This window comes from Hemibagrus wyckioides, linkage group LG11 (genome assembly GCF_019097595.1).
Source record: "Hemibagrus wyckioides isolate EC202008001 linkage group LG11, SWU_Hwy_1.0, whole genome shotgun sequence".
NCBI lineage: Eukaryota > Metazoa > Chordata > Actinopteri > Siluriformes > Bagridae > Hemibagrus > Hemibagrus wyckioides.
This window is the reverse complement of record NC_080720.1, coordinates 6928974-6946209: the sequence shown is the minus strand read 5'-3', so window position 1 is coordinate 6946209 and position 17236 is coordinate 6928974. Positions and strand designations below refer to the sequence as shown.

Below are 17236 nucleotides of genomic sequence, written 5' to 3'. Positions count from 1 at the left end.
TACACCTCGGTAGCTGACCTCATTTCCGGAACAATGGCTGCCAAAACAATGGCAAGAATGTTTACAACCTCCGAACCCAATTTAACTCAGCTCCTAAAATATAAAGCCCGGGTGTTTAGGCTGTCAGGTGTTTTGTGAACTATGCCGTGAATGATGAGCCGCGGTATTTATTTATGAAGTGCGACACCGCTAACTTAGTTTGCTAATTCTACTTTGGTAGCTTAGCCACAACAGGTGCTAACTGGACCCGAACCCGGAGCACAGAATGCCAAGCACGAGACCGTTTTAGTCAGATCCTGATGCATTAGAATTAACGAGCTCGACAGCCACATTGCATACAATAAGCCTGGCTGGCTATCCTGTCTTATGCTAGCAGAGTACAGAGCACTGAGCGCGCAAAAATGTCCAGTCCAAACGCGAACCCTGCAGTGGCACCTGGGAGCGGAGAGAAGGTGGATCAGGTCATGCAGCCGGTTCTGTTCGAAATCTTTGGGGAGATCTGGAAGGTGCAGGCTCGGCTGGGACAGGGAGGTTCTGCTTCTGTGTACCGGGTGAGCTCGGCCAGGTCCAGCTCTGCTGCTGTGAAAGAGTTTCTCCTGGATGCACAAGGCGGAGATTACGGCTATCTCAAAGAAAGATCCGTGCTTGAGGACATCCAGGGCCACAAAAATATCGGTAAGTCTCATTCACTTGCATCTCATCATGTTTTCAGTTGCTTGATTAGCTGAGACACCAACTCTTGCTCTTCTGTACATCGTCTTCACATGGGATACAACCCAGTAGACAACAGTTTGTGTATCATTGGACTGGACGTGATGCAGAGACTCTGTTATGGATTAGTAATTAGATACGATGAGGTTTATTAATCTTATTAAACTGTTACTGCAGCACGATTGCAAAAATGTTAAAAGGCAGGTGAATATGCAATATATACAAATTTTCATTCATGCATTCACTAAAGACAATTTAGAGATGATAAACAGCCTATCATCCATGTGTTTGGACTTGGAGAGAAAACCGGAGTACCCGGAGGAAACCATAGGACGGAGACGGGAATCAAACCCCGGGAATCGACGCAGATGTGATAACCACTAAGTTACCATGGCCCATACATACAATACATAAATGCTGGTGCAGACATATTTAATCAGAGTGTTATCCACATGCAGAATACAAATGAGTGACAGCTTGGGGGTGAATACTCACGCAAATTCATTCATGTTCATATTCTGTGTGTTTATCCACAGTGACGCTCTATGGCGTGTTCACCAATCACAACCCGCTCGGCATAGCGACCCGCTGCTTGCTGCTGGAGCTTCTCGATGTGAGTGTGTCGGACTTGCTGGTGAGAGGCAGCAGCCAGGGTCACTCCATGTGGCTGATCCAGCACTGTGCCCGTGATGTCCTGGAGGCGCTGTGCTTCCTGCACCGAGAGGGATACGTGCACGCTGACCTCAAGCCACGCAACATTCTCTGGAGTCCTGATGACGAGTCCTTCAAGCTCATCGACTTTGGGCTCAGCTTTAAAGAGGGGCACCAGGTGAGGAGGTGGATGGGAGCTGAGCTTGGGGGAATAGCAGAGCCTGAATGAATATTCTGCTCTAGGATCTTCTGGTTTTACAACATGATTTGGAAAGTCTCCTGTCTCCAGTGTTTAAATTGATGGGTACAGCTGCACCTTGATATTGCCAAACCATTGGTTTTAAGGTTTTAAGGTGACATATAGACACTCTCTTTATTCTACCATAGTGAGTTATTGGATTTTGTTCCTGTTCTCTCTTTAAAGAAGCCTCTTATTAACTGACATGAGTTGAAAATCTTTCTTTTGACATTTACAGCCCTGTAGCACTTATTCAAGCACTTACTGTATCACGAGACACTGTACAGGGACTAGAAGATCCCCGGTTAGAGGGTGTGACAGCCGATAATTGGGAGGATGTGGACAGTGCAGCACCAAGCGACTAATTAACTGTTGACTAGGTTTTTACACAAACAACAGGAATAAACATCTCCACCTACAAAACATGTGAATGCTGCTTTGCAGAGCTTTGTATTTTTAAGTAGTTTAAGCTCAGATAACAGCAAGCACCATGTTTTTGCTTTGAAACATGATCATCTTAAAGACCTGATTTGGTTTGGCCAAGATTGTGTATTTATACCGTATGTAGTTCCTTTGTAGTTTCCATTTTTTTCCATTCTACACCTAGGTATGTTCTTATCTCTTAATTCATCCTCACCACACCTGACACCTCAGGTAGTGTATCAAAGCACCCGACTACTGTAAACTGACTCTGCCGATCTGCTTTAAGCTTTGGTTATTACGTTCCATGTATTCAATTTCAGGAATTTTCTTTTTCTTTTTTTTTCAATTTCTTTTCTTTTATTAGCTCTAGAGATTTTTCTTTCTGTTTCTGGTTTTAGTTATAAAGATTTGTTTGTCTTATATGAATCATGCTAGGCATTAGTGTTCTTGAACAGTTCTTGGGCAAAACAATCTTTATGATACTGTAATTAGAAAACAGAAAAGTTAAAAATAATCGTTAAATCCAGGCCCGCATGTACAAATATTTTTTTTGGTTATTGTTGTTAATTATTAATATAAATAATGCTGGCTGGCTGGCTGGTGCTTGCTTGCTTGCAAACGATATAAATTGTACACAGAAATCACTATAGTTTTATTTTAGTGTATATTTATATTTCATAAATCATAAAGAAACACCATCAGATCAAGTTAAGTTGTCTTTATTTGTCACATATACATTACTGCACAGTGAAATTCTTTCTTCGCGTATCCCATCCTTGGGGGTTGGGGTCAGCCATAATGCAGTGCCTCTGGAGCAGGGTGGGTTGGGGACCTTGCTCAAGGACAAAGGGCTTGAACCCTGATCTTCTGGTCGACGACCCAGAGCTTTTACCCATTTTTTTTATGTTTCACTATGTATAAAGAGCACAACTTGCCTCCTGCTTACTGACTTTATTATTTATATGTTTATTGCAGGATGTGAAGTACATCCAGACAGATGGATACCGAGCTCCTGAGGCTGAGCTGCAGAACTCTCTGGCTCAGGCAGGACTGGAGGGAGACTCGGGCTGTACCACTGCCGTGGATCTGTGGAGCCTGGGCATCATTCTGCTGGAAATGTTCTCAGGAATCAAACTAAAAGAAACCGTCAAGTCTCAGGAATGGAAGGTGAGTCAGGGTTCGGGATGCAGTCGTACCTTGGATGTTAGGGGTTTTAAAGGTATAGGCTGTAATGTGTAAAGTGACCTAAGGTTAGTAGATAATAGCAAGAAACCTTCTTGGAGATTTTCAATATTGCCATAAAATTGATTTGACTAATTTATGGCCTTAGAAATAAATTTGCTTCATTGATCTTATTTTCCTTTAGATGCTCTGGTCCATATAGATAAATACTGAATATTTATTTATTTATTTTTTATATATATATATATATATATATATATATATATATATATATATATATATATATATATATATATATATATATATAAATATATATATATATATATATAAAATATAATATATATATATATATATATATATATATATATATATATATATATATATATATATATATATATATTTTACAAATAATGCATGGATTGGTGTCGTTGCTATTCTGCAGGACAACAGTGCTGCAATAGTGGATCACATCTTTTCTAGCAATTCGATGGTGTACCCTGCTATCCCTGTCTATCATCTGAGAGATCTCATCAAAAGGTAGGCAGTGCTTCAAAAGACTCCAAATCTCTAAACAGCCTGTTGTGACGTCTGTGTCTTTCTTCTCTTCTTCTCTCGTCAGCATGCTTCACCACAACTCGAAGCTCAGAAGCACAGCCGAAGCTGCACTGATCAGCCCCTTCTTCAGTATTCCTTTTGGTAAGAGAGTTTAATGTAACTTTCTTCATAAAGAGGTGATGCAGTATGGCAGGTATACACCGTGCAGTCTGGTGTTACTCAGCTAATCAGCCTTGGGAATTAGTCCAGCTTGTTTTACTTAGACATCCAACATGACGTGGTATAATCGGAGTCACATGTCAGACCTTTCTTCAGTCTTAGATTGATAACAGCAATGATAAATTGTGGCAGTGTGTTATATGCCAGGCTGGTCACTATGGCAACATCATATATGCCCATCTTTATCAGGATATTTCTTTATCAAGCTGCTGGGACCAGAAGGAAAGCAAAATATTGTCAGGTGTACGGAATAAAACACTTACAACACGTGTTGTTATAATAAAATAATCAGATTAGTGTAAAGCAGATTTAGTTTATTTGCGAATTATATCATGTCCTAAACACGGTCATATTTTTATCCATATATAGTTACGTTCAATTAAAATTTACATGATGGCTATAAACAGTCATAAGCTCATAATCCTCTCTCTCTCTCTCTCTCTCTCTCTCTCTCTAAATGAGAGGAAAAATACAGCTTGACATGAGAAACCACACATTTCTCATTCAGAAGGCTTTTCCATGTCAGAAAGGTTATTTATAGCTGATCATTACAAAGCACCCAATCTGGAGACTCATTTTAGAGACTTCAGCGCACTCAGTTCAGTTCAATTCAATTTCATTTGTATAGCGCATTTAACAATGGACAATGTCTCAAAGCGACTTTACAGGACGTAATAAATATAGTACAAAAAATATATTATATATACTTATATTTACATTTATTCGTATTTAACCCTAATGAGGCAAGGAAAACCTCCTTTAGATGGTAAGAGGAAGAAACCTTGAGAGGAACCAGACTCAAAAGGGAGTCATCCTCATTTGGGTCCTTAATGTGTTGATATAAACCTTGCAGTAGGAACTGCTGATGTCTTCTAGAATGTTGAACTACTGAAAATATTCAGTATGTGTCGTAGTCATCTGTCGCATAAACTGCGGTCTTATATAAATACATATAACCCTCCAATCATTCAGCAGATAGCAGATGATACCCAGCCTCGTGGTAATTTGAGTAAGAAAAGTGCTTTTATTTCTTTCTTTCTTTCTCAGCTCCTCACATTGACGACTTGGTTCTGCTGCCTACGCCCGTCCTCAGACTGCTCAACGTAATCGATGACAGTCATTTACACAACGATGATGAATATGAAGGTGAGTGTTTGTCTTGGATCTTATGTCAAGCCATTGAAATCAGGCTTGGGATATCATGTTCACTGCTTTATATCACCATAACTAGAAATAACTTTATTTGTCACATATACATTACTGCACAGTGAAATTTTTTCATCGCATATCCCATCCTTGGAGGTTGGGGTCAGAGCGCAGGGTCAGCCATGATATAGTGCCCCTGGAGCAGAAAGGGTTAAGGGCCTTGCTCAAGGGCCCAACAGTGGCAACTTGGCAGTGAACCTTAACCACTTGAACCACCACTGCCCCTAATGATATCAGAGACATCGCTTAGCAACATCGCTAACAGGAACATACTAGCAAGAGTTCATTTTTTTTCAGATGTGCATCAAGCAACATCGTCTTTTATTCGTCGCTTTCTGTCGGCTCGCGCCATTGTTTTCTGTCAGCTCAAGGCTACTGAATTCACAGGTTAAGGTCACCTCAGTAAAGTCGGTGTGAAATGAAAGCAACTGGTTCAGACCTGCCTGTGACATCATTCTAAAAGGCATCTTCAGGGCAATGACCTGAGGCTATGTAACAATGTAATATCTTTCCAGCACACATCACGAGCAAAATCCCTTTGCCTAAAGTTACGGATCTGCGGTTTCTTAGGCAACAGTTATAACATGTCTGTGAATGCACGGCTCGCCGAGTCTGGGTGCTTGAACCCTTGAAAAGTTTGCTTGCAGCTTCATTGATGTACCTGAAGTGATTTTTTTTCCCCCCTTCCACAGACATTATCGAGGACATGCGAGAAGAGTGTCAGAAATATGGATCGGTCTTATCGCTGTTGATTCCGAAAGAAAATCCTGGAAAAGGCCAGGTAAGTAGCGTGAGAGTTTTTTAAAAAAAATGCTGTAAATGATGTGTACAGAGTGATTGGTGTTTATGATGGAGCACTGAGATAAGGCTGTCGTTTCCTACCTGCAGGTCTTCGTCGAGTATGCAAACGCTGGAGACGCCAAAGAAGCCCAGAGGCTGCTGACAGGCCGCACTTTCGACGGCAAATTTGTTGTGGCCACTTTCTATCCGCTGAGTGCCTATAAAAGAGGTTATCTGTACCAGACCGTGCAGTGAGGGGCTAACACAATAACGATAATCTACACAACCCGTTCCAGTGTGAAGCCCATCCTGTTATCACGGATCATCTTTACTATAAAAGAGTTTTGGTGTGCTTTAATACACATACAGTTTTGGATACATATCGGTACGCGAACGTTTGCTTGCTTATGTAATGCAATAAGGAAGTGTGACGCTTTAGAGATCAGCAGGAAATATCTTACAAAATCTGATTGTGACACCGACACTGCTTTCACACAATCAGTTCAGTTTTCTGCTTGAATTCGTGCTGTTTCTGAAAACCACTCACTTACACTTACATTTGGATCCGGATCGTGTCCCGATAAGATTTTAAGCGTGTCTTGTAGTCTCAATACGGTCTGACTGAAATCTTTTAGCTGTGTTAGATGTTAATATGCAAATTACGTCCAAGTAAATCTGCATTTACGCTTCTTGCTCGTAATCTACATCTGGATACAATCCCCGATACACATGAAACTCCTTTCTGTCTACTCGTTTCGTGATTATCTGAAGTCTGTATACATTATTAGCAAAAACAAAAAGCTTGCTACTCCTTGCACAGTGTAGAATATTTTCAATCTACTTTAAAGTGGCAGAAATGTTACAGCACAAAATGTAACAAAGGGGGATAATGGAGTTCTCTCTTTCTACTAGAATTATGAAGAAGGAAATTTACTGCAGGACTATTTTTAAGTGTCACATCAGTTTTATTGGCAGTTTGTTCGCCGCTCCTTTTGCTATAGAACTCATGCCGTGATTTTGAGGTCATGTGTAAAATCTTTTGTTTTGTAAAAGAAGATACATGAGGCCATCTGGGAAAACCTGGCTAAATTTCTGGCTAAAATTATACGTCTTTCTTTGGAGACAACCGCTTTAGGAAACCACAAATATATTCACACTAAAATGAAGCTAAATTTTCCTGTTTTTAGCCGATCTTGCAGTTCTTTAAGGATCCGTTTACACAAATGCATGGGTAAAAACCTCACTCCTTAAGAGAGAACGTCCTCACACAGCAAATGTCACGCTTTATCAAGTTGTCCCATGGCTACATGCGGTCAAGAAATGAACTCAATTCAGTCTGTAATCATATACCGGCTGTGCCTTTAAAAGGAATTTGATTATGATCTCTCTTCTGTTGAACCTGAACTGAATCTCTCAGGCTTATGTAGGTACTTGAATGGTTTTCCCAGGCTGCCGCACTCTCCCGTTTGCATTAATCACACTGAACCCTTCTTCTGCTCTCTTCGTAGCAGCTCTTCACTGTGGTGCTTTGATATTAGTGATATTAGATATCATACATTGTGCATGCTGCTGTGTTCACAGTGATGCTTCACCGCGGTTGCATAATAGTTTTGTTTTTGTTCGAAACTCTAGATGATTCTCAGTTTATTTCACAATCCTTTTTTATTATTATTATTATTATTATGGTTCTGCTTATTAAGCTTTCCATACTAGTTCTCTTATCGGTATTCGAGAGTATAAACGAAAACCACAATCAGGGATTTTCAGATATAGCAGATGGCTAGCTCTGGCACTGAATAGTACAAATAAGAAGCAGGTCTCCGTGACCCGAAGAATAAAATGGTCGTTCGATTATATCCGTCCCGGAGAGACTGTGTGTCAAAGAAAATGTTTTATGATAACTTCTGGTTGTGAGATTTTTTTTCTTCCCCCTCTCTGTAGTAGCTATAAAAGTTTGCATGACTTTATTGAAGCTGTTGAAAGCTCTGCCCAGTGAGTGGTGACTTTGACCCTGCAGTCGCTTTCGGATCAAGATAAAGTCTTCCTGGTGTTCGCGATCGTGAGGAAAAAATATAGCAAGCTGTAGACAATTATTTTTTTTGTGCTAAGGGTTAAAGGTTGCACATGTTACTACTGATTGAAGTGTGTTACCGCGTCGTTTTGGGGAAAGGTGCGGGATGAACAGGGTACTTTTTCTTTTTCTTTTCTTTTTTTTTTGCAGCGCATACATGAGCTGAGCGATTACTCTTGAAGCTAGAGGTGTAATGAGTAGTGTTGAATAAAGCGGAGAGCGTAGCAGTGTTTGGAGTGCTAGGAAGCGAGTTAAGCGCGTTAATACAGAAACACATTTTATAGGTCTATTTGGATGACGTGATTAGTTGAAGAAGGATAAAAAGGGACGTGCTTAAAGACTCAGCTTGGTGCTGCTGGGATTCAGACTCTTTCTATCATATATATATATATATATATAGATAGATAGGGTGTATACAGGGTGTATCCTGCCTTGATGCCAGATGATGCCTGAGATGTGAGAGCACAGGCTCCCCATGACCCGAGGATAGTTCGGATAATGGAATGACAAAAGATACGTATATATATAAATATATATAGTCAGCATGTCACTGCTTTTGTTTTTCGGATCGTTACTTTGGCTATGTTTAGTGCTAGGCGTTTAATAAATGATTATTACTATTTTTTAAATATTAAATTACACTGCAGGAGTAACAGGTTTACTGATGTCTACAAAAACCTGGCTCTTCACTTTTGACACAGCACTAGTGCGCTTGGCATGACCAGGCATAACATTATGACCACCTGCCTAATATTGTGTTGGTTCCCATTTTGCTCTCAAACCAGCCCTGACCCGTCATGCACTGAAACCTTTCTATCAGAACCAGCATTAACTCCTTCAGCAATTTGAACAACAGTAGCTCGTCTGTTGGATCGGATCACGTGCATCAGTGAGCCTTGGCCCGTCCATGACCCTGTCACCAGTTCACCTCTGTTCCTTCCTTGGACCACGTTTGATAGATACTGATCACTGCAGACCGGGAACACCCCACAAGAGCTGCAGTTTTGGAGATGCTCCGATCCAGTCGTCTAAGTATCACAATTTGTCCCTTCATCAAACTCGCTCAAATCCTTACGCTTGTCCATTTTCCCTGCTTCTAACACATCAACTTTGAGGACAAAATGTTCACTTGCTGCCTAATACATCCCACCCACTAACAGGAGCCATGATGAGGAGTGTTATTCTCTTCACCTGTCATAATGTTATGCCTGATCAGTGTATATGAACGTTTTTATATTTATAAATCTTTATATCACATAAAGATTTGTCCAAATTAATTTCATGAGCCAAGTAAACAAGAGTACTCTAAAGCCACTGTGACTCTAGTATAGACTGTTTAATTTTATCCACCCTGCTGAACGAGGAGTGATACCATTTAAACAAACCCATGATGAGTAAGAATCCAACAAAGCATACTGATACTAGAGATATCTTTTTGACGTGTGGCACATTAATCACAGGTTAAATTCCGAAAGGATCTGTAAAGCTTTGTCAGCAGGTGCTGCCTTTGAACACCTTCGCTCTGATTAGCCTGCCTCTCTCTGCTATGTGAGGCGGAACAGGTGAAGGCATATTTGCATAAGTGGTCAGACCGGGTTACTGAGGGCTGATCTCATTCATCACAAAGACATGAACAATGGAAAAAATGGGCAGGTCTCGGTTTTGGTTTAAACTTTGTTTTGCGTTACGCCAGTTGTTATGAAGAAAGCTTTTTAAAAATAGACCTGAATACATTATTATGTGTATAGGATATCCCAAAAGGGGAGTGTGTGTGTGTGTGTAAGAGAGAAAGAAACAGAGAGCACGTGTGAGTGTGTGTGCGTGCGAGTGTGTGTGTGAGAAAGAAACAGAGTGTGTGTGTGTGTGTATGTGAGAGAGAAGCAAAGAGTGTGTGCATGTGTGAGAGAGTGAGTGTGTGTGAAAAAGAAGCAAAGAGTGTGTGTGTTAGAAAGAAGCAAAAAGTGCATGCCTGTGTGTGAGAGAGAGAAGCAGTGTGTGTGTGTGTGTGTGTGTGTGTGTGTGTGTCAGAAAGAAGCAAAGAGTGAGTGAGTGTGTGTGTGTGTGTGTGTGTGTGTGTGTGTCAGAAAGAAGCAAAGAGTGAGTGAGTGTGTGTGTGTGTGTGTGCTCGCAAGAGTTTGTGTGTATATGAGAGAGAAACAGAGTGTGTGCGTGTGTTTTTTCCGTGAGGGTGTTTCTGCAAGAGAGTGTATGTGCAAGTATGTGTGTGTGTGCGCATTCACGCAGGGGTGTGTGTGTGTGTGTGAGTGTGTCCTGTCACCTCACACGACGTCTGGTTGGTTTCCGAGAGTGTGTATACAGGTCAGTGTAGTTTTGGGTTTTCTCTGGAAACAGTGAGTAGGAAGTGATGCAGCGGATCATGTCAGTCAAGCTCGCCCACACAAAACACGCTAAATCCTACCTACCTTAGGTATTTAAGCTATTTAAGAGATTTACACATTATTTCTGCATGACTGTGTAGTAGAGGTTCTCTGATATAATATATCCGGTCAACTCAGCTATCCGTATATTCTGAATTTGAATCACAGCATCATCGTAAGCGTTGGTTAAAGACGTTACATCAGCAGTTCCTTCACAGTACTGGGTGATACCACAAGATTTTTGGATATCATCAGATCACAGACTTTTTTTTTTTATATATATATACTACTAAATGACATTTAGCACAAAATATTTAGAACATGTATAATAAACCATGGTCTTATATTAAAAACGTCTTTTAGTATGCGGTATTGCCAAACGTATTGGGACACCCTTCCAAATCATGGAATTCAGGGGTTGGGCTCGGTCCCTTAGTTACAGTGAAAGGAACTCAGCTTCATACCAAGACATTTTGGACAATTTCATGCTCCCAACTTTGTGGGAACAGTTTGGGGATGAACCCCTTCCTGTTCCAACATGACTGAACACCAGTGCACAAGGCAAGGTCCATAAAGACATGGATGAGAGAGTTTGGTGTGAAGGAACTTGACTGACCTCAACCTGATAGAACACCTTAGAGCAGAGACTGTGAGGCAGGTCAAAACTGGGACGTCTGTCTTTACATCCACATGAATGTAATATGGAGTTGTCCTAACCTTTACAGCTATAACAGCTTCAAATCTTCTGGGAAGGCTTTGTTCCTCTAGAAGCGCATTTGTGAGGTCAGGCACTGATGTTGGACAAGAAGACCTGGCTACAAGTCTCCACTCTTTATGGACCTTGCTTTGTGCACTGGTGTACAGTCGTGTTGGAACAGGAAGGGGTCATCCCCAAACTGTTCCCACAAAGTTGGGAGCATGAAATTGTCCAAAATGTCTTGGTATGAAGCTGAAGCATTAAGAGTTCCTTTCACTGGAACTAAGGGGCCGAGTCCAACCTCTGAAAACCATCACCTGAATTCAATGATTTGTTGGGGTGTCCCAATACTTTTGGCGATAGCGTACACCACAGTGCCGTTAAATCCTGGTCAGATGGTGTTGATTCATATGGTAGATCCTGCTAGATGCTTTATTTTAATACACTCGTCCTAATACCCTTCTATAATAACGTACATCACAGATGATGCACATAAGCTAAATTGTTAATATGGTGAAATTTGTTTTTGTAAGTTGACGTTTATTTAAAATTTATGATAGCAGCCGGAGGTGAAGCTGTAACTTTATGTTCTTCATCATTCTTCAGGATGGAGGATGACGTGTTTGGTATTTCAGTAACATAACAAGCTGCACTGTTGCCTTGTCTTATTAAGCTCGAGAGAGAAATAAAAGTGAGGCTGGTTAGGTCATGACTGAGCGATAACAGGAACTTTTGAAGACGTTCCACAGTATAAAAGGTAACGATAACCAGGTTCAAGATTGTGCCATGTTGTTCATTAACGAATAAAATTTGTAATTTTGAAAAAAAAAAAATTGCTGTAGACGAGGAACAAAACACTTTATTACACGATGCTTGTGTGTCAGGGTTGCATCACACCATGCTGAATTATTAATGATTGTCCTAGAATAGCAAGCAAAGGTGTGTTTGCTGCTTACTAATTACACACTCCTAGTGCTTCCTCAAAGCATCTGTCGTGTACGACCTTCTCTTTCCAAGTAACTGAAGGAGGAAATGAGCTCGCCGGTCCTCTGGAACAGCTTTAAGTTCTCAATAGTCACACACCAGCACATAAATCACCATCTGCCTGGATTGTTGCTAACGATAATATGATATGATTGATACCTCTGTGTGTGTGTGTTGGAAAAGGAGGCAGCGAAAGAGTGTAGTAGGTGTGAAATCAGCAGAAAGCACACCCATGTATTGTGAAATATTTGCCTAAAATCCTCAGTCATGTCGTTGTAGCCCAGTACTGTGATTGGAATTCAATATTATATATTTATCTTAATGGTAAATAACATATGCAGAGATGATTAGCCACGGTAGAATATTTTTTATTATTATTATTTTTTTTGGGGGGCTTATATGGCAGCTTATATGCAGCCAAAATCGTTCAGGATCAAAAAGCACAAATATACGCATCGCTGCCTTCTAGAGAAATTCTACACTGTGTAAAAATTGTGCAATCAGCCGTGCCAAAAAAATTCGACCCGGACTGACGTTCCGAGTCAAAATAAATAAATAAATAACGGCAGCAAAAAAAATAAATAAAAAATGACCCGAGGTCGCTGTGAAGCTCGCACCCTGAGTGTGTGAGATTTAACTCCCAGGGCTCGGATACTAGTCTGCAGCCTGCTTTTAGTTACAAACACTGAAAAGAGAAAGGGTGAAGTTACTTTCTTGAGAAATAAAACACAAAGAAAGAAGCAGCACAGAATGAGGACGTTCACCCAGGTGTGGAAGCAGAAAGCGCCAAACTTCCTTCCCCTCGGGTTGAGTTCGACGTGCGCTCCTTTCTGAATTCTGCCGAACAGACACAAAGGCACCGCTTCATATCGTACCCTCGTAATCAATTATAAATTAGCGGGTTAATGTGATGATGAGTGGGGTGTTACATTGCTACTGACACTCCACTACTCTAATGTATGCAAAAGAGCTTCTAGACATGGATTTATTCCGATGAAAAAGTTTGTGAAGCTAAGGATGAACGCTGGGTATGTGTTGCAGTAGAACGACCCGACGTGAAACATTAACAGATTTTTTTGCATTTATTTGATATTTTTAGACTTTCTTTTAATAGATTTAGCAGCTGAAAGAGCATATCTAAACAGGAAATAGATGGAAATATGTGAAAAATGTGAATTTGTTTAGATGTAGTAAGTGGTCAGTGATGTACACTGTGTTTCTGGAGAAACAGGATGGAACTGGTTTTTCCTGCAGCTTTACAAGTATAGTGCCCTGTTTTTCTAGAAACTTCATACGTCAATGAACTCTTAATGCAGCTTATTAATTACTCGTGTACACTGCAGTTACTCCATATATATATATATATATATATATATATATATATATATATATATATATATCTATATAATATATATATACACCAATCAGGCATAACATTATGACCACCTGCCTAATATTGTCGGTCCCCCTTTTTGCTGCCAAAACAGCCCTGACCCATCGAGGCATGGACTCCACTAGACCCCTGAAAGTGTGCTGTGGAATCTGGCAACAAGATGTTAGCAGCGGATCCTTTAAGTCGTGTAAGTGTCCTTACAACTTATAGGAATTTAAGGATACTTACAGGACTTTTGATAGATACTGACCGCTGCAGACCGGGAACACCCCACATTTTGGAGATGCCCTGATCCAGTCGTCCAGCCGTCACAATTTGACCCTTCGTCAAACTCGCTCAAATCCTTACGCTTGCCCATTTTTCCTGCTTCTAACACAAAGGACAAAATGTTCATTTGTTGCCTAATATATCCCACCCACTAACAGGTGCCATGATGAGGAGATCATCAGTGTTATTCACTTCACCTGTCATAATGTTATGCCTGATCGGTGTATGCTTGGGTCCTATGTCTGAGGCCATTGTCTGGGCGTATAATATTGAACATATGATTAACGTCTTTGAACAAAAAGGCCAGTTTTTCCTTGTGTCTTATTCCAACTTTATAACACACGCCCAGGTGACACTCTCATGGATTTGATTAAACAGGAACCGTCCGGTTTTACACACACTTGTGGAGTCCAGGCCAGCTTGAGTGCACTTATTAAAGCAAAATACTATGAAATACATGGAGCCTACTTAATAATAAATTCATTATAATATAATTTGTAATGAATATGTTGTTTTCAGTTAGAAAAGAATGCAAAATAGAAAGGTTTGCACTGTTGGTCTCAGACTTTTGGACCCTGCTGTATTTTGTGTGTGTGTGTGTACAAATTAGAAAGGTAAAGCCGGAAAATCTGAATCGTTTGACAGGACATCACATGCCTAGAGAGTCTTGCTGTGAATTTGGGTTTATTCTTTCATAAATAGAGCAAGTTGATTCTTGCGATCGTACCAGCTGTCACTCAGTGCAGTTAGATTTGAAAATTGCACAATAGTGTGGAAATAGTGTGTTCATTTTATTACACAGAGGAGCAGTTCTTTATTTATTTATTTTTCATTTTTTATAATAGTTGAAATTGATATTTACCTCAGCTAAAAATGTGCTCCAAGGAATTTACCAGAAGGTACTGAGTTATGCAAAGCTTTAACATTATAATAGAAGAGTGAAAATACGGACTGATAAACACTTTCACAGAGATTCATGAAATACTCCAGTCATTTGAATCCACAGCATCTGCCTGTGTGTGTGTGTGTGTGTGTGTGTGTGACTTTCTATTACACAAATTGTGTCTATCCACAAATTCTGTCATTGCGTTAACTCTACAGAACCTAAAACCCCCAAATTTATAACTCAAGTTTAAAACCATGTCTGTTCTTAACAATTCTATAAAATTCTAACTTAAAATGATATAATAACTAGAACTATTCTAAATTACTCTGACCATTCAAACTCGAATGATTCTAAATCTAAAAGTTCTAATAATTCAAACTAATGATTGTAGGTCTGTAAGTTCTAATGATTCTAAATCAAACACATCTAATGATTCAAACATGAACAATTCTAAATCTGAAAGTTCTAATGATTCAAACTCGAATGATTCTAAACCTAAAAGTTGAAATTATTCACACTTGAATGATTCTAAAGCTAAAAGTTGTAATGATTCTAACTAATGATTCTAAATCTAAAATTTTTAATGATTTACACTAACGATTCTAAATCTAAAAGTTCTAATGATTCAAATGCTGAGAATTCTAAATCTAAAAGTTCTAGTGATTCAGACTAATGATTCTAAATCTAAAAGTTCTAATGATTCAGATGCTGAGAATTCTAAATCTAAAAGTTCTAATGATTCAAACTAATGATTCTAAATCTAAAAGTTCTAATGATTCAGATGCTGAGAATTCTAAATCTAAAAGTTCTAGTGATTCAGACTAATGATTCTAAATCTAAAAGTTCTAATGATTCAGATGCTGAGAATTCTAAATCTAAAAGTTCTAGTGATTCAGACTAATGATTCTAAATCTAAAAGTTCTAATGATTCAGATGCTGAGAATTCTAAATCTAAAAGTTCTAGTGATTCAGACTAATGATTCTAAATCTAAAAGTTCTAATGATTCAGATGCTGAGAATTCTAAATCTAAAAGTTCTAGTGATTCAGACTAATGATTCTAAATCTAAAAGTTCTAATGATTGAAACTCAAATGATTCTAAACCTAAAAGTTGAAATGATTCAAACTAATGATTCTAAATGTAACAAATCTTATTATTCAAACTCGAATGATTCTAAATCAAACACATCTAATGAATCAAACATGTGCAATTCTAAATCTAAAAGTTCTAATGATTCAAACTCGAATGATTCTAAACCTAATGAATCTAGTGATTTTAAATATTCTCATTTGAAGATTTTGACTCGAATCATTCTAGTCTAATAACTCTAAAGCTATCCATTTTAAATCTTAGTATGAGAAAGACTAAGTAATCGCTCTCTCAAACACACACACACACACTACAGATGCCCTGGAAAAGTAATTCTTTAAGAGTACAGTTACTGAAATGAAATGCACTTGTAATATCCGATGCACTCAGAATGCACAGTGACAAAAAACACGAAAGCTTTCTGGACATCGCCTAATAACCAGACATTCATTATTATTATTAAAACTCATGTGAATCCCAGTTCTTCTGCGAATCCTAAAGCTTCCGTGTGTTTTGACAATCATGATTTCACCCTGCTTTCCTGTTTTATTATCAGCTCAGTGCACTGTACTGTATATTACTGCTGTGTGAGGTGAGAACCTGGAGTCTGAAGCTGTTACAACGTAGGATATTATACTAAACTGAGTGAGGTATCTTTATTATGAATATAAAGCTATGCTGTATGTAGACGGATTAGGCTTAGTTTCCTGAAAGCGCTGTAGCTTAAGATTCATATTCGAGAGAGAGCATTTGTGTGCTGTTCATTAGACAAAGGCTCTGTGGAGTATTTCTCTACTGTTTGAAGCTACAGTGTATTTGTGGAAATTTGTGCCATTTTTAAGCACGTGTCCAGGACTCTGTATTGACCGAGTGATGCTCATGTTTCTCACAATAAAAATGTCACGAACAATTCCGTCGATGTTGTGTGTTTACTGGTGTTTCTAATCAGCAAGTCTTTTTATGATCAGTCATAAATTTTTATTTGTGAGGCCCTGAATGCCTCGGAATGATTTTTTTATTCGGTGTAAGTCTATCAAGAACGATCGCTCCCTACAGTAAAAGCTTATTTCAGTTTAATTTAAGAGCTGCACTGCTAATCATCATCAACAATTCTTCATTTCCTCAATAAATTAAGCATAATCAGTTAACGTGTGCTATTAAGTCTTTTATACCTCCGTGGTGTTAAATACACAAATCTGATTAACCAGAAGGTGCTTCATTTTTGATTCATTTTTTATTTTATTTCATTTTAGATTATTTTAACGTTAAGTAACAGCAGCTCTGATGGAGGAAGTCACAGGTTTGTATTAATCTCTTTCTAATATTTCTAATAGTTTCACACATCAGAATGAGGAAAATGTTATCTTGAGGAATGTGACGGTTAGGGGATGGTTTGAGTATTTCAGAAGCTGATTTCCTGATCTGGAATTACACCAAACAGACAGATGAAAAAGTCCTTCAGCGAGATTATTAGCCTTGGTTTTACAGATTTATACAATTTAAGCA

The 17236-nt window shown here is 39.1% G+C and overlaps 1 protein-coding gene across 1 annotated transcript; it reads left to right on the top strand.

Moving 5' to 3' along the window:
- Window positions 1–16640, top strand: uhmk1 (U2AF homology motif (UHM) kinase 1). The gene is made up of 8 exons (XM_058402734.1): window positions 1–675; window positions 1248–1540; window positions 2999–3190; window positions 3648–3742; window positions 3825–3901; window positions 5027–5125; window positions 5878–5966; window positions 6074–16640. Exons 1-8 carry the CDS (start codon window positions 402–404, stop codon window positions 6218–6220), a joined length of 1266 nt encoding a protein of 421 aa, XP_058258717.1. The 5' UTR covers window positions 1–401; the 3' UTR covers window positions 6221–16640.
- Window positions 16641–17236: the final 596 nt, after the last annotated feature.